At 35.0% G+C, this 22249-nt stretch overlaps 1 protein-coding gene across 1 annotated transcript in view; it reads right to left on the reverse strand.

Annotated features, from left to right (window-relative positions):
* ITGAV (integrin subunit alpha V) overlaps window positions 1–16537 on the reverse strand; it is a 128079-nt gene extending 111542 nt beyond the window's left edge. The window contains exon 1 of the mRNA XM_031960349.1: window positions 15914–16537. Within this exon, the coding sequence (XP_031816209.1) occupies window positions 15914–16146 (233 nt within the window). The 5' untranslated portion in view covers window positions 16147–16537. The remainder of the gene's footprint in view (window positions 1–15913) is intronic.
* Window positions 16538–22249: the final 5712 nt, after the last annotated feature.

Raw genomic sequence — 22249 nt, forward strand, 5'->3', positions numbered from 1 at the left:
ACTGGTATAAGGAATACATATATCTGAACTTGTGATTTCATCTGTATGAAGAACTCTGGAAATGTCTCCACTGAACCAGAGTAATACATTTGTAATTGTCACATATAACCTAGTAATATGCCCAAAGTCAAATATGCAGACTGAATCAAAAACAAGTCTTCTTGACCCCAAGACAGACCTTCTAGCTATCTCTTATCTACGTTTTTTTTATCTGAATTTGATCAACCTAAATTGGAGTGTCTATTTAACTGAAGTTTTCATAGGGAAAGTCTACTTTTTAAACTCCTAAAAAAATGAAGTAAACAAATCATTTAAGTTTTTCTAGCAAAGTTAGAATATATAGTCATTTAAAATATGAAGGATCTAAACAAACCAGAATTAACTCAATTCTATTAATATTCATCTCTTTTAAATGCATCCACTGTGGGCAGAATTTGTTTAAAAAAATAACCTAGAACATTTAATAGCTACTTGTATGAATCATTAGGTTACTGGAAATCTTCTGAGTTTGAATTTACCTCCTACACTCAAATTCCTACTCTACTCATCTTAAAATGGACAAAAATAGAAAGAAAAAAAGGCAAAGCCACTAATCCCAGCTCAGTTTTTGTGTTTTATGCAATCATATTAAAACTTAAAGACTTTCTCATCAGGATAAAAATGTTGAATCTGGAGAGTTATGGTGTAAGAATAGATCCTTTCCCAGAACCAGGCTTCCATCTTGGTCAGTTCCACTCCATTTCATCACCATGTTTATATTTGGCAATATTCATCCCTTCTCTCCTCCCACCACTGCAACCTTAGAATCTGATAGGTAATTTCTCTTTTTTTTTTTTTTTTTTTTTGCCTAAATCCATGCCTCCATGTCACTTCCTAGCCATCTTTATGCTATATTGTGACCATTCCCCTTTCCAGCTCTCCTTTTTAGGTTTTCTCCTCACATTACAATGTAAACTTCTACTTCTGAAACCCATTACCAATATGATGTTTGAAAGCCAGAGGATCTCTCAAACCTCTCCAAAATAAGAATTATACACAAAAGAAAAACTGCTGCAGTTATACATGGTTTGAGGATGTAAGGATAGAACAACTAGAAGTGGTAGTAGCAAGAAAGACTAATTCCTAATGTGCTTGCCTCACTTCCCTTCCCTTTATCATGCGCCAGGCTCTGAGGGGACAAAATTTCTATAACAGAACTCAATTCTGTCCTTTTTTTACTCTCTTCCAATGCACAGAGTCAGAGGTAGAAAAAAGTAAGAAGCTTGCCCGACCCAGGACTGTAATTCAGCAGTATGCTATGCCATAGTAATGTTCAGACACAAAACTAAACAGAAGCAGTAGGGAAGTGTAACAGGGTGTTAGTATATGAGGTGACCCTACTTAGCCTGAAGGAAATGGGACTAACTTCCAGCTGAGGTCAGTTCTCTCCTACCTCTTAGAACAGAAACTGAGGCCAGGGAAAAGTGAGAAGCCTAGGAAAGGAAGAGGCTTAGATATCTTTAAGATTTATCACTACAGAAAATGGCTCTCAAAGAGAAAAAAAAAAAAAAAGGAACTAAGTGATAGGAAAATAAAAGAGAAAAAAAGACTGAAATTATCAAAGATATCAGAATAAATATCAATTAAAAACCTTGAACACATGCAGATAAATCACCAGGGAAGATCTGAACAGCAGAAGGACATATGACTCCTAAATCAGCTAAACAAAAAATATATCTAAATAAATAAATGTACCTTTAAAATTAATCAATACCTGTTAAGACAGAGAGGACTTTATGAATTCTCAAAGGAGCATGGAACCACAGCAGGAAATTCCTCAATACTTCATCGAGAGAGGAATCAGAATTATGAAATCAAAATATATGGCCTGCACAGCAGAAATAATCGGCAAAATACTTGAATTCCCAGTACCAAATCACATCAAAGAAACAAAGGAATTAATGATTTAATGAAATGCAAATTTAAAGAAGTGAAGAATGATCAAAAAGAGGAAAGGGAAAAGCAATAATCTTACAAGAAAACTGGTCTTTATAAAAGCAAAACATTGATTTCAAAGACATGATTCACATGAAACAACTTATATAGGTCCCACAAAAGGACAAAGTCCAAAAAAAAATCATAATGCAAGAAATAATACAAGAACGTTACCCAGAATTTTTGAACAGAAGGTGTAGGAAAGAGAGTGATAACAGAAATAATTGATAGATTGCCTCCAGGGGGAAAAAATAGGAAGAAGAAAGAATGTATTTCTTGCTTGCTTGCTTGCTTCTATCTGTATTCCTACTTATCACTTATTACAGTGCCTGACACATAGTAGGTACTTAATAAATACTCTTTCTAGTGAAAAGCTATGTGATGTTAGAAAAATCACTTAACTTCTTTGGAATTCAATATCTTCCTCTGTAAAAACGAGAGGTTTAATATTTATGATTTCTTAGTTCCCCTCTAGTTCTAGATCCTATAATCTCAAAATGAATAACCCAGCACATTTACATAAATGATTTCTTGACTAACTGTGCCTGAAACTGAATGAGCTAAGTTGAGTGAAGACCTCTAATGGGAATGTGGCTTCAACCTATGCCTTAATTGTGACTTGAGACTTTACAACAAGTTGAGCTATAGCTAAAAAGCTGCAGGTGTCCCATTGTCTTGGATTGTTAAAACATTTCCCCTCCTGTTCCCGCACCTCTTAATTAGTATTTAACTACTTAATGGGTAAAAAGTTTGTTATTTACTAATATTCTTTTGTTTCTGGGATAGATTTCCCAGTTTAGGATATAAGTCTGGACTCCCCCAGACAATGAAGAAAAGGTCAGAAGTGGGGGGGGGGGCTTCTGATTAGGGTTTATAAGACCTTATGTTTTGTAGTTTGCACTCTGCACTCTTCTACTGACACCTTGTCTGTTGGGAGTTGCTTTTTCTTGCGAGATTGTGATAAATCTTTCTTCTTCTTTTTTTTTTTTTTTTTCTTTTTATCTTGAGTCTCTGATTTTAATTTGGTTAAAGGTTTCTGTCCTACAAAGTTTGGGGCCTCATCTGGGATATTTCCTATTCGTCAGGCATCTCTCCAACACCAAATCTTTGAACAAGCATTCTCTAGAAAGTTTTCCGGTGGTCCTTGGACTTGGCTCGGTAACTCCTTCTCTGACTTGAGTAAATTCCCAAAGAGAGAATTTATCCAAGAGAAAGCAGAAACAGAAGTGGGCTAGCAAAGACAGAGGATTAATTTGTCTCAAGAGATAAGCCAACTGAGAAAAGTTTGAAAAGAAGATAAGATACTGTGAACCTTGGGAAAGTAACAACCCAGATAGGGCAAACTGGTGAGGAGGAAAGATACTCTTAAGTGGTTAAGAGGACTTTTCTTTTGTAAGAACTGATAAACTGCATGGGTGATTGGGAATGGGATTGGGAAAATTTAGGAAGTTAAAGTCCATAAAAGATTCCCTTTTCCCTTTGATATTGGGAAATTCTAAACTATTTGAGTCTGTAAGAGTTCTCCCATTTTCCCTTGGTAAGATTAGGTGAGTCCTCCATCACAATCTAAGGTAACCGGTTCTAAAAACCTATTTAATATCCCAGGAAGATAACCCTTTAGAAAGAACTGGGATGAAGTACCAAAATGTATAGGCATTAAATACTGTTGTTTCCTTTGGGCAGGTGCCCCATTCTAAGGAACTGTCAATCCCTGAAAATCTAGGTATAAATTCAAAGAAGCTTTCAATAGCCAGTCATCAGACTCTGGCTTCTGCTCCAGAACTTCCCTCCTCAATTCCTTCCCAACGTAGGGCCAAGAATGGGAGCTTGATTAATTTGGAAAAGTTTGTTTTAATGTGTGTAAGAGCCAGTGTTGGGGTTCAATCATGTGAATAATTCACAATGGACATTCTCTCTGGCAAAAGATAGATTTATTTGGAGGAATAGGTTACAGACAAAATGAATAGATGGTAAATGTGTAATAGAGTTGGGAAAGCATATGAAAGACAAGTTCCTCAGTGGAACTCACAATTTCCCAGTAGAAAGGGAGTACCCCAAGAGGTTGAGATATGCTATTAGCTGTCAGGCTAAATTCTGAAAAAATCCTAAAAAAAGTTATTTAGCTGTAGGGAGGAAAAGTGAGACTGGGAAGCATAGTGGAGTTAGGGGCCTCATGGCATAGGAAAAGGGAAAAACACCACAAAGCAGAATGTTGTGGTGGGTTGATACAAAGGAAGGTAGAAGCCATGAAATTTAACTTCAGGGACATGGATTGGGATTACCACAGGGGAAAGAATGAACAACCTGGAGAGGAAGGTCCAGTTAGACCTGGAGTATTAAAAGGAAGAGGATAGACCCCAGTAGAGAAAAAAAAAGACAAATCAATTCGTATCAAGAATGGTGTGAGAGGTCTTCAAAGGTTAATAAATAGTGACTGAATAAAATAAGCTGAATGAAGACCTTTCATGGGACTGTGGCTTTGATCAGTGCCCTAATTGTGACTTGAGACTTTGCAATAACAAATTTAGCTATAGCTAAAAAGCTGTAAGTATTGGATTGTCTTGGATGAATATTTCTCCTCCTACTCCCCAACTTCTTAATTAGCATTTAAGTACTTAATGGGTAAAAAGTTTGATGTTTACTAGTATTGTTTTGTTTCTGGGTTAATTTCCACCCTTAGGGTAGACTCCCCCAGACAACAGGGAAAAAAAGATCAAAAGGGGACAGTGAGAGCTTTTGGTTAGGATCTGTAAAATCTTGTGTTTTTGCAGTTTGCACTTTGTACTCCTCTACTGACTCCTTGTCTGTTGGGAGTTGCCCTTTGCCAGAGATATTAATACTTTTTTTTTTTTTGCTTTTTATTCTTGAGAGTAATTTGGATAAGGGTCACTTTCCCACACAAAATTAGTCTAGAAAACAGTTCTTAATAGTGTTAACATTTCCCACATCCTCCACAGGCTGAATAACAGTGGATCATTCAAAAGGGAAATTAGGGGCCATCTGGTTCAGCAATATCTTTTTAAAGAGGAGAAATCTGAGACCCAAGGTTGTGATCTGTCCAAGGTCATGGGGAAATAAGCAGCAGGTAAGAAAATTGAATTAAAATCCTCTAATGCCAAATCTAACACTTTTCATACCTCATTCACATGGTACTTATCCTGGTTTAGGCTCTCATCACCTGTCACCTGAACTGTTAGAAATATCTATCTAATTGGTCTCCTTCCCTCCAATCACTCCCCATTCTAATCTATCTTTCAGATAGCTATCAATGTGATATTCCTAAAATATCATTCTGACCATGTATTCTGCTCTAAAATTCTAGGGGCTCCTATCTGTCTCTGAGGTCAAATTCAAATTCTTTTGTTTGGCATTTAAAGCTTTTTACAATCTGGATTTAACTTACATTTCTAGGTTTATTACCTATCATTTCCCTTCAAATCCTCCATGTTCAGCTCTTGCTCTACTTAAAACATACCATTCCATTTCCCATCTCCACTCCTTCGTATAAGTTGTCTCACTTCCTTCTTTCCTTTCCATCTTCTTATCTCCATGTGCTAGAATCCCTTGCTCAATTCAAATATCAGTTCAAGCCCAACTTTCTTTTATATGAAATTTTTTATATGTTGTGTCCTTCAAATTGAATTTAAACTCTTTGAGGAAGGAACTATTTTGTTATCATTTTTTGTTTCTCCAGTGCTATGACAATTCCTGACAATTATAAATGCTTCTTGGTTTACTGATTGATTTTCTCAGTTACTAGTGTTCTGTCTGAAGCATAACATTTGTATCATTGAGTAACTAAAAGTCATAATTTGGATAAATATTTTTTCTTCACCCAACAGATAAGAAATTGATCACAAAAATCTTAAAACTTCCACATTGTCTAAAAAAAAAATGTTAACTATATTTTTAAGACTAGAAAAGGAAGCTATTTTAACTAATTAGTTTGCCATAGCTAATTTTTTTTAATTGGATCATTCTTGCATTAATGAAGTGGACATTTACAGCAATATCTATGTACACCTAAAATATACTATGCTATATCTTATATATGCTTATCTTTCTTTGTAATAAAAAATGATTTTTAAAGTTTTTCATACTGTAGAAAAAGAAAAGTTTATATCCGGATGGTTGCCCTTGAGTTCTTCTTAACAAAACAAATAATATGTAAGGCAAATAGTTCAACTGAATAAGCTTCTACCTTTGTTTTTACATGGCAGTTCCAGGTGACCCCAAAATAGTCATATTTAAACAATTCCATAGTGTTACTGCAAAATATGCAACCAAAGGTGAGCAAAATATAAATAACTAAACACAATTTTTCTAGCATCTAAATAATCTTCAAGTGACTGAATTTACATAAGGCATCTTTAATGAGTTTCTTTAAACTTAGTTTTAGATTTGTTTGTTTTTTTTTTAATTTGCTATTATATATCAGAGAAACAAGCATCAAAAATAGGATAGTTATTAGGAAACCAAGAGTTCATCAAAGACAATGATGAAAGAGCTCAAGAAGGGATATTATCCAGATGAAAACAAAACTTCTGACAGCATGAACTACTTACATGCTAGGATAGGTTATAATTGTTGCTTTTTAGCATCTGACATGCATATTACAAGCATGAAATTATGATAAGTAGGTTACAAATACAAATGTTCATTAACATTTTCCCAAAGTCCTTTGTGCATAGCCTCATGTCCTATTTAGCTGACACAGGAAATGATGGAATCTAGCTAAAAATAGAATGACTTTCTGAAATGTTGGAACATTATTGATTTCCAAAACCCAAGTGGTAAAAACATTGACAAAGAATGTTCATTGGTCCCAAAAGCCAACCAGACCTTTTGACAAGACATTTTGATTTAGGGTTCATGAAAAGATTTTTTAAAAGACTTTACCACTAAGAAGGGAAAGAATGGATGGAAAAATGAAATAACTGACAAGTATCCAAGAACTGAAAAAGATAGGAAAAAATATAGGACAAAGAGAGAAGAAAATGTCTATTCAAAGCTAAATGAAAAAGATGAACAAACAATAGCCATTAAAGAGCCCAGCACTAAAAGTACAAATGTTCTTTGGACAATGGTGATGTGTGAGGGAAATGAGAAATGCTGAAGCAAAACAGATTACCAAAAGCTGTGTTTGTTAAATATTTCAGAAAATCAAATACAAATTTAATGGAATTTAGGTATAAGGTTCACTCCTTACAATGTCCAAAGAATTTTTTTTTCATTTTAAATTCATTTATTAAAGAGATAAGTAGTTGTAAGTGGGTTTATGTACATAGACAATTAAAGGTCCAAGTCCTTTGCTTCCCCATTCCCATTCAGTAAGTGGACTAAAATATAAGAAATTACAAACATATCCAAGCTAAAAGACTCCTTAAAATTATCAAGATAATTAACTTCATGTAATTTTAAAAAACAAAACTCGAAGATAGTTTAAGTGTGTTCTAGAAGCAAAGGTCAGTCATGGATATCTTAACCTATAATTACCAATATCCTGCTCCACTATTAAGAAAGAAAACAACATACAAGCAGGCAAGTTAAGTCAGAGTGACTTAAGACCTTTGAATTGGCACAACAAAAGTTTAAATAAGAAGTCTGCAACTGCAGCATTTTTCAATGAAAAGATTAAGAGTCAGGAAGTCTGAGTTTGTATGAATTCTGCGATCACAACTTGCTCGGTGACTCTGGTTAAGTCACATACATTTATATATGTATTTGTCAATCAGTAATCTGGTATAGATACCCTAATAGGTAAAATGAGATAGTAATAGAAATGTTACAGTTAAAATTTCCTAATGATTTTTAATAACAAAAGCAATAATATCAATACCCTCTGAAAAAATAGGAAATTACAAATGCTAAAAAGTTGCTGAGCCAAGAGTCTTTTTGTGTATGGTCTTCATAAAAGGCCAGTAATGACTAGGTTGAAAAGCAAATAGAATTTGAATAATCAACCATAAAGTATTAATAAGAATCAGTGGTGAGAATTTGGCATGTAGATGTTAGGTATGACAAAGACAGTTTCCTATGTCAGCAAAAATGACAGAAACCCCCACTCATCCCTTTTCCTCACAACCAGCTTTACTTCCCTTTTATATATCTATGTACTCACCATTATGCTTTATGACTAGTACCATTATCAAGATTCTTGGTAACAGTATTTGGTAACAGAATTTGAGTGTGCAAAAAATTAACAGGATGCCTTTCTACTCAGTTTTTTATCCTTCTTTAAATGCAAAGCTCTGAAAGTAAACAAAATTCAGTAGTGGCACATCTGACATAAAGCATGTTTGAATTGTTTATCTGATGCTATATAACCAATAAAACTAGTAAAGGTCAACATCTTTTTAAAAAGCAGAATAATCATGTACATGCCTGAAGACACAATGCAAAGAAAAGGAAAGGAAGCCAAAAGTTAGGCAATCTCAGACTTGCTTTCTAACTCCCACACCCTATGACCCAATCAAACTGGCCTTCTCACCCATCTTCTGCCTTGTGTCTTTTCCCTGGAAATGCTCCATGCTTTTTCCAATTCCATTTCTTAGAATCTCTAGTTTTCTACACACTCAAGCATTATCTTCTACATGGTGCTTTTTCTGATCCTTTCACTTGTTAGAATCAAACCCCAACTTATTTTGTATCTATGTGCTTCCATATATAGATGGAGAGAGAGAGAAGGAAGGAAAGAGGAAGGGGAGGGAGGGAAAAGAGAGAGGGGGAAGGGGGGAAAAGAGGAGAGGGAGGGGAAAGAAGAAGGGAGAGAGAGAGAGGTAGAAAGAGGAGGCAGAGAAGGAGAGGGGAGTCAGGGGGACACAGGGACGCACGGAGAGAAGAGAGAGAGAAAGAGAGAGAGAGAGAGAGAGAGAGAGAGAGAGAGTCAGAGACACACAGAGACACACAGAGAGAAAGACAGAGGTTTTCTCCCCAAGTGAGAATGAAATTCCTTGAGGGCAGAGAATATTGAACTTCTGAATTTCTATTTCTAGTGCATCTGATGACTCAACACATTGTAAGGTGTTTAATAAAAATTTGTGGACTGACTAAAGATCTCTGTGAAATCTAGTCAATTTGTATACTTCATATACCAACAGAAATTAAGATCCCTCTGGGATTCAGTGAACCATTTTAGGGCTTACTATGATTTAATTTTTATCAGTTAGTGCCTTGTCGATTCTCTCTGAATTTAACTGGGCAGGTCTCTGAACAACATAGCCACATAACCTATCAAAGGGTCTGTATTTGAAATTTCTACAGATTGACAGGAACTGATAGAAATGATATTCAGAAGCCAGGGTCATCCCCATATTAGTGAAACATCATAGTAGGATTTCAGTGTAGAACCAAAAAAGGTATTAACTAAAAAAAAAAAAAAAAAACACAGTAAAAAAGAATAGCAAATTTAACTTACTATGTACCAGGCACTGTGTTAGCTGAGGATACAAAAAAAGGCAAAAACAGTCACTGCCCTCAAGGAGATCACATAGACAATGTGCAAACACCTATATGCAGACAGTATCATGTTAAAGGAACAGATAGAAATATATGCTATACTTGTACTTTGTCTTTTCATATAAATTTCTCTATAAATTTTGGAGTTTAACCAGTAGCAATTGCCAGTGAAAACTATCTTAGTAAATCTGCTTTATGAATGATCATAAACATACAAGATATCCCCACATACCATAATAAAGAATAAATAAAAACAAGACTAGAACAACACCAAATCAATAAAAGTATTTACCTTGAACCTCTCCTAAAAAGGGTCATTTACAAACATATATAAAACAGTGTGGGTTAATGGAAAGAGCACAGGAAGTAAAGTTGGAATATGTGGCTTTAAATCTCAACTAGAATAACTGTGTGATCTTTGAAAGCAAGTCATTTAATGTCTTTATGCTTCAATTTCCTAATCTATAAAATGAGAGAGGGTTGGACTAGATGGCTTTTGTGGTTCTTCCCAGTACTAGATTTATAATAACAAGCCAGGTTTGAGTTTTCCCTTTTTATAGGTTATTTAGTCAGGGAAATTAATTGCATGTTTTATGCTTCAGCGAACCATTGCATTTTAGGCAAAATATGACTTTAAAGAAATTTAATGCTTTTATATCCCATATAAGCAAGAAGAATATTTGAAAGTTGTTTGAAGTACACTTAGATTAGCATAATTTTGGATTAAGTGTAATATTGCTTGGTCACAAGCAAAAGAAGCCAACAAAATTATTCTTTGAAACTAAAGTCAAACAAGTGTTTATTCTAGAATGAAAATTATCAAGTACATAATAGAATACCTAAATAAAGATTTTCCTCTCAAGTCTTTCCATTTCTCTACATATATCTGACACCAGTCCTTTTTATAGCAGAGGAACACATGTATTCACACTCACTTTCAATCTTTATTTCTTCAAAATGCAAACTAATGCTGGTCTAAATCATCCTAGGAACTGCATAAGGACTCTCATAGGCAGCATTTTCACATTTGGAAAAGGTAGTATTTATATTGTTCCAATTTTGTGCCAAATAGTGTGCTAAATGTTTTACAAATCTCTCATTTGATTCTCACAACACCCCCACAATGTGATGTCAATGTGGATACTTCATATATGAACAGAAATTAAGATCCCTCTGGGATTCAGTGAACCATTTTAGGGCTTCTATGACTTAATTTTTATCAGTTAGTGCCTTGTCTTCTGGTGGATTCTCTCTAAATTTCACTGGGTAGGCCCTTGGACAAGATAGTCACATATCTTATCAAAGGGTCTGTATTTGAAATTTCAAATGGTGATGGTGTCCCTATTTTATAGTTGAGGCAATCAAAGTAAACAAAAATTAAGTGATTTGTCCAAAGTCATACTTGTTAAGTGTCAGAGGCTAAACCTGAACTCAGGTCTTTTGGCTCCAGACTTAGTACTCTATCTATTGAACAACCTAGGTGCATCAAATGCCATTTAGCACTTCCCAGGAGAAAATTACCATATTTTTATTCTCTCTTGTATGCCTCTAGTCTTTTCCAATTCGAAGTTGATCATAAATAGAAAGATTTCTAAGCCTTAGAGGCCTTAAAGACTCTATGAATATTAGACATGGAAAAAATACCCTATAAGATAGCTACGTTAGACTAGAAAGTAAATTTACTAAGGGGCCTACACTGACAAATTCTCTATACTGCTAATTCTCTAATTAGACTATATGATGCATCAAGCCTAGGGAATGAACAGTGTAATTGTCCCTGTGAAATGGTATTTAGCAATATTTAGCAATAGATTTTGTAGGAAATTAAAGATTTAAAAGAAATAGGGTATGGTTAGGGGGGTGCTCTAACCTACAAACTATATAACATACACAAAAGATTTATGCAAAGAACTGACTCACACTTCATCTTTCCAAGCTCCCAGAAGTCACACAATTTTTTATATATTCAAGATGGCTCCAGCAACTACATTTTTAAACCTTAATTTAATACCATATAAAAATGTGAACCCATGATACTTGTCTTAACTTATAATTTGATTGTAGGTAGATCTGGACTATGGATAAATAACCATAAACCAAGACTTCAAATAAAAAATTCACAAAATAAATGTTATCAACCAAGTTATTGTCATTAACCCCATTCCAATACTTATAGGGTGTGAAAGTGACCCTGGGTTCTTGAACATTATTACTAGTGGAATAAAATTATTAGTAGGTCCTATTAAGCTAGAAAGACTGGAAGTGCCAGACAGTATGTAATGTCCAAGGGCTTGCTTAGCTAAATCGTAAGAGCTTCTTCATCTAAAAGTTAGCCAACTGGGTAGGATTTTTTTTTTTTAATAATGCCTACATTTTAGGAAATTTTAAAATTTAAAAATGATACTGATAAACATCACCTGTTCTCTTTTTATCACAGCTTAATGAATAAATTATATACTTGCTACAACATGATATGTAGTAAAGCTTACCTTCATGAATTAATATTGTAGGAAACTTTTACCTAACGCAAATGGCAACTGCTCACTAATTTCAGTCTTATGGTTGCCTGGAGCACTGAGAGGTTTAGTACCTGGATCATGATCATACAGCTAATACAGATCTGAGTTCAGATTTCAAGTTTTACAGTCTCCAAGTCCTCTCTATGAAGTAAACAACCAATTGTTGTTGTTTGGTCTTCATGAGCTAGTATGAGATTTTCTTGACAATGACACTATTGAATGGTTTGGCATTTCTTTATTCAATGGATTAGGCAAACAGAGATTAGATGATTTATCTAGCTAGTCAGTACCTGAGCCCAAATTTGAACTCAGACTTCTAAACATTGCCTCAAATAACTACTGCTTAAGAGAAACATAACATAAAATATACTTAGATGAGAACACTGCATATGAAATCAGAGAGCCCAAGTTTGAACTAACTCTGCTACTAACTTGCACAATAAACATGAGGTTTCAACCATAGTTTCATATTAAATTAAGAATTATACTAAATGGTCCAACAGACCTTTCCACTTACAGATGCAATGAACATTTGACTTGTATTATATACTTTTGTTTGACTACTTAAATAACATGATAAGAGATTAAATTAAACCCAATGTCCTTTAGGTGGTGTTTCTTTTCCCTTACTTCCCAGTAAACCATAAGAATATATAGAATGGAATTTTTCTTCTTCTTGGGCTCAAGAAATTATCAGAACTTCTTCCCATTTCCTCAAAGTGAACTTTTCTCAAGTTTACTCTCCAAATTCTTTAAGATGATCAAGCATCCAGGATTGCTTATCTACTGCCATGCTATAGGTCATATATTTAGAAAGAAAGTTAAGAAAATATTGTTCTAGTGTACTATAATGTAAAAATAAATTAGTCAATTAAGCATTGTTCAATATGAAATATTTGGGGTTAAATATATGCATATATATTTATGTATATGTATATACAGATAGATATTCCTTTCTCATTTTTGATTCAAAACATCTATGATTTTATAATTCTATCAACTTTTTAATTAGGCTTATTGAAGCACTAAGTGGGAGGTTTGAATAGGAATTTTTTTTTTTTAATTTCCACAGCTTGCTATGAGTAACCATCCCCTACAAAGAGTATGATTAGCAAATTATAGAATTAGTGGCCCTTACAAGTCTCAGCACCATAAATATGGCCAAATATCTAAATGTTAGACAAGTTTGACACTATTTATTAATCTATCAAATGTCACAAACTTTAAAGAAAATGAAATATATGCTGATGTCATTTACAATTCCTTTCATCAACATTTTTCAATTTTATCACTATTTCTATAAATTATAATTTTATATCAGAATCTGTTTTCTAGATCAATAAGATTTTAAAATTTTCTTTTTCTTTATGTTTTGTCAAAAGTTTTCATATTAATAGTTATATTTTCCACTTCCATGACTATATCTTATAAAAATAACATCACTAGTATCATTCTCAAACACAAAAGTTTTGTAAAGAACAATTCTGTGACCTGCCCAGTAGTACAAACAGACAGTAGCTGAGCTAAGATTAAAATTTAGTATTAAGCATTAGGATCAGGATTATATTAACTTTTAATTTCTTAACAAATCCAGTCTATCTTCTTTTTGAAGACAAAAACACTAGAAGGAATCCATGGATCCTCTTTCTCCCATTCCCACCTTTAGTGGATATATTTTAGTTCATGTTAATAGTTTTAAGTATCCTAGAATAAGTTTATTTATTTAGTAAATTTATAAAAGTACTAACCATAGTCTGCAGCATCCCTTTGCTAACTCAATGAATAAGTATTTTTTAAACTCCACTATCTGAATAGTAAATTAAGAAATATTTTTTATTATTATTTGTGGAAATATATTATTTTATGGTGATTTTTTTCTTTCTCAAAACTTGTTATATGTGTATGTACACTGATATTTACAAAGTGGTCCAGGTCACTGACATTCTTTATTATTTGATCCTCACAACATTCCAATTTTAAAGATGTCAATTGTTAAAAATATGTCAAATTCAAATTTATAGCACTACTGAAGATATATTTAGTAGCTTTACTACTTTAGCTTTAAGTCAGCTTTAAAATTGGAAAGGAGGCTTAAAGATCCTTACGTCCATGTGGCAAGTAGTATATTTCAACAGGTAAGAATCAAAGTCTCTGGACATCTTATTGTCATTGCTGCCAACAAGTCAACATTGTCAGATTTCAAATGGGAAGAAAAGTTTTCAAAAGCTCATTAAGTCTCATATCTTTCCAAGGATAATATTAGTATTATTGCATTTTTACTAATTGACAGGACCTGCCAGAAAATTAGCAATATAATATTTGCAAAATACTCCAGTAGGTAAGAGAATTTAGTTCTGTCTTAATGATTGTTCACAATCAATATTAGATAGCTGGGTACTTTCCAAATTCTTGGAATTTCTATGCAAAGTGAATTTTAGAGGAGCCTCTTAACAGCAATAAAACATCAGACCATTAAGAAATATGAAAATGTTCTTGATACCAAAATAAGAGGCAAAGATGAATAATATTGAATGGAGAGAAAGTGAAAACAAAGAATACAAACGTTTCGCAATTTAGCCCAAGTCATTTGTATTACTTTACAAAGTTAACCTGTTTTCTAAAATAAAACAACTCAAAACAAAAAAAAAAAATTTTAAACTGCCATAAAACAAAGACCAAAGCCCAAGAATGTTTTTTTTTTCCTGTTCTTTAAGAAAACAAAAACAAAACAAAAACCTAGATAGTTCAGAATACCTGTATCTAAATAGATTGCTTATTTTTAAAATGACATTCAATGGAATGACTAAGTATGACACTTAGAAGTAAGTGTTTTGTTTGCTTTTTAATAATATGATGAACAATGGAAAAAATTCTTAATGGTTACGATATGCATAAAAATATGCACATCATCATCAAACCAGGTACAAACGTATAATAAAATAGGCCTATTCTCAAGGCCCATTCTCTCCCTATTCTCAAGCCTGTTATTTTGTTATCTCTTGCAAATTAAAATGAAATATGAATATTCCATTGAAACAGTATAAGTAAAGGAGAGAAAGAATGGACATAAAATGTCTGATGTAATTAGTTTCAGAAAGACTCCAAAACAGTTATTTGTTTTATGAATTAGATTTAAAGATTTAAAGGATGATAAAATGTGTGTCCTTATAAAATCATGCTTCCACTCGAATCTCCAGGGCTTATTTCCCCAACAAACAGTAAGTATGTGAAAAAGAAACAGTTTTCTTTTTTAATTAAATGCTGATAATAATTGTTACACCAACTAAAATCTCACGTCACGAAGAATTTAGAACAGTTGAAGCAGAATCGACTTCTCAAACCACGGAAGATTCAAGTAAATTCCCAGAGAGAGAAAACCTAACAAGTACCCACATTCTTTTGAAACAATGATTCCAAATTGTGTTTTCAATACATCTGCCCAACCACAAATCTGCAAAGCATGGAAGTTCTAGAGATAAGACACGACATACTAAGAGTAACAATGTAGCTGTTGTTAGACTTCTGACAGTGTGGAAGAGGGATGGAAATGAGAAAATAATTCAGAAAAAAACCCTGGCAAGAAAAAAAAAGAAAGGGGAAAAGAGCACGAAACTCCCGATCTTGGGGAAACAGCAAAGGAAAGGGATGGTTGGAATGTCAGAGAAGTGAAAAAGAAGAGGTTTAATGTGAAGGTTATCCCAGTCCCTACAACTGGCAGGAGGGGCGCGGAGTAAGAGACGAAGTAAACTCTTTGTTGGACTTTCACTTTTTTCAAGTGTAAAAATTGGGACTAGGCGATCTAACCTGAATTTACCTCCCATCCCCCTTAATGGGGGACGCTCTCGACAACCTCTAACAGTCGGGATAGGATTCGCTGACCTGCTTAGAACCCACGACAAAATGCGTAGAAAGAAGGGAGGGAAAAAGCAAAGAAGAATCCTAGATAAACTGTGGCCACTTACGAGGAAGGATCTGGGGCGAAGAAATCCACCGCAAAGCCGAAGTAACTTCCCTCCGGACCGGAATACTCGGCCGGACTATCCACATCCAGGTTGAAAGCGCTGCAGAGATGTGGCAGGGGCGGCAGTAGCAGCAGGAGGAGGCCCGGGAGAAGGAGGTGGAAGCGGCCGCCCCGGAGGTGAAGAAGCAGTAGCGGCAGCCGCCGCCGCCGTCTCCTACCCAGCCAAGGGGCCATCTCTGAAGCGCGCGGCTCAGCGCCCGTCTTAGCGCCCCAGTCACTCCTTTCTTGGTCGCAGCTACTCCGCGCCCACCGGCACCCCTGCTGCAAGTTAGCGGGAGACGAAGTTTTCCTATCGCCCCACGGAAAAAAGGAAAGAGGACAGAGCTGGCTGTGGTGTCCACTAGGGAGAGGGGTTCTCCCAGTTGGGGACGATTTTCCCTGGAGATCGCTGCGTGAGCTGGGGCTTAAACCGGCCCACCACTCCCGTCCTTTAGCCCTCCCACAGCCCCTCCCCTTAATCCGGTTTCTTTCGGCTTCCAATCGGTTTTAGTCGGGTGCTTAACTTTCTGCTGCTGGCAGGGCACTGACCTGGGAACAGGGGGACATCCCAGCCCTAGTGCAACTTGAGCTGGGAAGAGTAGGCGGAGAAGGGAGAGGAGGAGGAGGAGCTGATGGCTCGGGGGCGGTGGAGATGTCGGAGAGAAGGAGGAAGTGGAGGAGGGTGGGAAGGCAGCCATCCGACTGGCAAGAGCCCTGCAAACTTCCGTGCCGTGCGCTGGCTGCTCTCTAACCCGGCAGAGCTTTGGCTGGGACACTCCAAATTAGCTCGGCCTTCGTCTGTTGCGCGACTGTCAAAGAAGGAACTGGAAACAGGATGAACGTTCTCGTAGAGGAGAATGACTGTTTATTCTGAGGACTAAAGGGTCCGCAAGAGAGCTTGGGAGAGGGAGGATGTGCTGAAGAGGAGAGTGATGGGAGGACGAGTTGATCCCAATGAACACATTTACCCCTGGTATTTAAAATCTGAGGATGCTCATCCACTCTCTGGATTTTCTGCACCTTGAGAGCCCCAATGTTGTGATGAGAAGAAACTCACAAAGCCCGTTTTAGATGTTTAGTGTTTAAATCTGGAATTTACTACAGTAAAGAGAACTTGAATAAAACAAACAGAAGGTAGTAGTAGCAAAGTGTGACTGAAAACCTAGATTTTATCACAAGGAATTATGCCTTCCCAGCCAACATTAAGTCCTCTCAATTTAAACTATTTACTTTATTTTTTCATAAGTAGCCTGGTGATCATCAGTATACTTCAACGAAGATATAAAGCTTTAAAAAGAAAAAAAGAAAAAGAAAAAAAACGAACCTTTGAGAGACTCCAGCTCACCATATTTGCCCAGAAGTTATAACTTACCCAAGATCATTCTGGTGATAAAACCATTCAAGCCTACATAACAGAATCATACATCAAAGATGGATGGTCCTCAGAGACCACCTAATGCCACCCCTTCAATTTAAAAAGAAGAAAACTCAATTGAAAAAGAAGACCCAGGGTTGTTGTGACTTGTCCAAAGTCAGACAAATAAATATCAGAAATGGATTAAATCCAGACTCTCTCACATTAGAGCCAGTGATCTTTCAATATCATCACCCAGTGAACTTTCAAATGTAGCATTCCTTTCATTTTAAGTGATCGGCAAAAATGTATTGTTTCTGTGTACCAGGAACTGTGGGAGATGTTAATCCCAAGACAAAAATGAAACAGTCCCTTCTCTGAAGGAGTTTACCAAAGCTCTGCCCACTTAGGAAGAAACCAGGAACCTGCAGGGAGGTGTTCAAGGCATTTGCAAGTCCCCATGGGTTTGCTTCTCCTAATAAAGCATCCTGTAGACATTTTTTGGCAAAGGCAGTCAAATGACAAATCACTCCTCCTCCACCCCCCACCCCCCAATCAATGTGCAGTTTCTTACAAATATATAGAGTCCATGTAGTAGGGTGGAGGAAAAATGACATGAATTTAGAGTACACATGATTGTGAACTATACATGAAGGGAAAAACATGTAGCAATGCAACTCACAACTCCCAAACTTCAGTCTTGTTAATCTTTCCTTTTTCCAAAGTTGTTTTTTTTTTTTTGCTTGTTTCATTTTGTTTTTGTCATTGTTGTTTCAGTCATATTGGACGCTATGATTTGATCATATGACCCTCTGTCCAAGGGGTTTTCTTGGCAAAAATACTGTAGTGGTTTTCCATTTCCTTCTCCAGTGCCAAATAGAGACCGACTTCTCCAATATCACACAGCTAGGAAGTTTCCAAAGTTTACTCATAAATTTAACTACAAGATAGGATATCTATGATATTCAGGTGATTCCATTACTCATTAGGGCTAGTTTTTTGTAGGGCACAATTCTCTGTTAGGCATTGGGGGAGGAGGGATTTGTAAGGACTTCTTATAGAATATGGCTCTTGTTGAGAATTGAAGGATATTAGGGTTCGAAGAGGTTGAGAGAATGTGTGTCTTCTAAGCAGAGGAGATAACTTTCTCAAAGGCATAGAGAGAAGTGATAAGAATGATTTATATGAGGTAACACCAGTTTTAGATGAACCATCAGGAAGGTAGATTGGATATATATTGTGATGGGCTTCAAATGACAAGAGTTAATATTTTTTTGCTGGCCACTAGAATTTAATGAGCAAGAGAATGACATGGTCATATCCAAACTTCTAGAAAACCATTTTTCCAACTGTATAACAAGAGGTCAGTTAGGAAAGACACTGGAGGCAGGAAAACAAATTATGATGAAGCTTTTACAAAATTCAGGCAAGAGGAGAAGAGGATAAACTAGGATGTGTGTGTAAATAGAAAGGTGACGGATGCCATACTTACCATGAAATATTTTGGTATAAAAATTGATTTTTCAGCAATAATTTCCTAAATTACATTATATATGTATATCAAATACTGGTTTTAAAATGGCTGTCATCAAAAACCATTTTAGAAAAAAATAAGATGTGAATACTGTTAACATCTAATAGTATATCTCTAGCCATAGCTTGACATCCTAAGTTTATAATCATGTAGTCAGATCCCTTCCTAATCTGTTCCCAGCCCACCTTCCTAAACTTGCTACACATAGTTTCCTTTCTGCACTATATAGTCTGGCCAAATAGGTCTACTTACTGTTCCTCACATGCAACAGTCCACCTCCTTTACCATAAATTTATACAGATTGCCTTCAATGTCTGCAATGGATCCCTTTTCACTCCTGCCTCATAGAATAATATGTTCCCTTCAAAACTCAAGTAGAGAGCTGTTTTTTACATATTACCTTTATTGATACCCCCAAATGCCATGTATTTACTTTGTTTAATTTTGTAATTAGTTGTATATACATTGTTTTTCCCAATGGTATGGAAGCTCTGTGAAGTTAGGGACTGATTTGTTTTTTATTTGTTTCTATACTCACCAGAACACTAGTCTGGGAATCAGGAAAACTCATTATCCTAAATTCAAATTTGTTCTTGGTCACTTACTAATTATATGACCTTGGGCAAGTCACTTAACCCTGTTTCCTCACCTGTAAAAAGATGTGGCAATGGAAAAACCAGTATCTTTGTCAAGAAAATCCTAAATGGGGTCAGGAAGAGTGGAACACGGTTTAAAAACAACATTTCCCACACCTGGCATATACCAAGAACTTAATAATGTTGATTTTAAATATTACCTGTGTGTCTAGCTGGGTAGTCATTATTGTATTTCAGTATTAGAAAAACTTTCTAGTTTTAAGCTCATAGGGTAAATATATTAGAAAGCTTATTCACTAGTGAAATGGTTTCTTTCAATATAGCAATAAATCATAAGTTTTGCTAAGACCACTTCATAGTGTTCATCAAAACCAAAATCATATTGCCATTCATTAGTATACTGCTATCTTTCCAGTGTTATATTTTGTATGACCAAAGCTCCAACTAGACTGGGGAACATAATGTTTTCTATTCATGCCTTACCCCTGTATATTTAAAGTCAATGTCCCTCTGCTTTATATTCCCTTACTCATCCTCCTTTCATTTCTTTCACTTGAAAATCCTGCCCATCCTCTAAAATCAAGCTTAAAATATTTCTTTTTGAAAGCCTTTTCTAATTTTTCTTCCACTTGAACACCTTGCTAAGCTGATAATGATATATCCACTCCCTGAATCTCACACAACATTTTGCACAGATTGTGTTTAAGATACTGTCTCTTTGTAGATGGGTTACAGGTACTGATCATGTGTTATTTTGTAGGACACTGACTTAAGCTACATCTTTTACAATTCTCAGCACAGTAGTCATCAACTCCCAATAACCACATATAAACCTGACCCTAAAAATGATGAGGTTAAATAGAATGAAATTGATCAGTATCATCCAACTATGCACCAATATCCTGGTACTCTTCTTTAGCAGTTCAAAGAGTAAGGGGTGACAATATCAAATGGCATTCTCCTACTGAATGCTATTAAATTTAGTATCAAACTTCATGGAAACCACCATTGCAGCTCACAGAAATACTCATTACTAACAGACTTTACTTTCCAGAGTTGTTCCATAACGTAGCTTTCTTGGATTATAGCAAAAAATCACAAGTACTATTAACCTTCCAAAAAAGAACTGAGAAGACATCAGTAATTGTTGAATCATATACCTTTTCTTTCATCTCTAAAAAACTCAATGCAAAAAAAAAGTTATGTGTGAAGTATATCCTTTATGAAACTATAATGATTTTCTATAACCCATCTCATCTTCAGTCATGCATTAACCAAGGATAAATATTATAGAATTTATAATACTATAGAATTGGTATTGATTACCAAAAAAGAAGAAAAATGGCTAGGTAAAACAGAAAGATTTAAATCTCTATTCTGTTTTTCATAATTTCATTATCATCTATAATATTCCTTGATAGACACAACTACAGAGATACATTATTCTTTAATTTTCTAAGGAGTGAAATGATGCATAAATCAAAAGATAAGCCTTTTTAAGCTTTTAAATTGTTTTCTTTTTTTTCTTGGTTATACATGTACATTAATTTTAAAAATTATTCATTTATGTATCATGTTGGGAGAAAAAAAAATAAGAACAGAAGGGAAAAACCATGACAGAGAAGAAAAAAAAACAGAAGAAAAAGAAAAAAAGTGAACCAGAACATAGACATTTGCCAAAGGCATAAAACACTTCATGAAAGATGTCCTGTGCAAAGCTTCAGTGGAAGAGGAATTCCCCATATGGGATAAAGATGTCCAAAAGATTCTATTTGCCAATTACATCATGGCATCAAGCCCTGGGTGAATAAGGAAACAAATCAATGAAATCTAATAAAGACAACAAGAACAATAGAAATGGAAAGAATGACACAGCCCCCAAAAAAAATCAAAAGTAAATTTGACAAAAATTATAAAGATCAGGTGGATCTTACTTAACATCTTTTTACCTCAGTTTCTCATCTGTAAAATGGGGATAATAATATTTATCTCCTAGAATTTTTGTGAGAATTAGGTAATATTTCTAAAGTGCTTTACAGACTTACAGCAAATTCTAACAATTATTGTGATTAAATAGTCCACGTATATTAGTCTTATCTCTCCAAGTAAGTTTTAAATTATTTATAGTTAGAACATTATCTGAATATTATCCAATCATTTTTAATTCAGAGTATGTAAAAAAATAATAAGTATTTGTTGGGCAGATAGATACACAAATGTTTTAAACACATTAATATGAGCTATTTGCCATATTTCTCAGCAAATAAGTGCATAGATCACATATGTATAGAAACTAAGTATGTGTATATATATATATATATGCATATGTATGTATGTATTCTACACATACACACACACACACACACACACACACATGCTAGAGATTGGACTTATGATTTCAGTGATTTGAGCTCCTGTAGAACTCCCTGTACCCATGCAGGCCTGCACCTACTCTGCAATTTAAAGTCTTAGAAAGTTGTCTAGAGTATTGAGAAATTAAATAATTTCCCCCAGATCCATAGTGAGTCTCTCTTCACTAGGCCACATTGCCTCCCTCTTTCTGCTTCTCTTCTCTCTCTTCTCCTATTTTTATCTTTTGATTTCATATTAGTCTACAATAGGTTCAGGATGGCCTAAGAGATTCCTAAGCCTTCACTGAATTTCTGGACTCCTTGGGGCATATATCACAGATTTATATCCTTAAATTTGCAAGGATATTTCTTCATTTGTAAGATTCTTTTACATATCCCTGAGACACTTTTTCAGCTTTATAGCTATAATCATTCTAAAATATACTTGACATTCTATGTTTCT

Source organism: Sarcophilus harrisii, chromosome 3 (genome assembly GCF_902635505.1).
Source record: "Sarcophilus harrisii chromosome 3, mSarHar1.11, whole genome shotgun sequence".
NCBI lineage: Eukaryota > Metazoa > Chordata > Mammalia > Dasyuromorphia > Dasyuridae > Sarcophilus > Sarcophilus harrisii.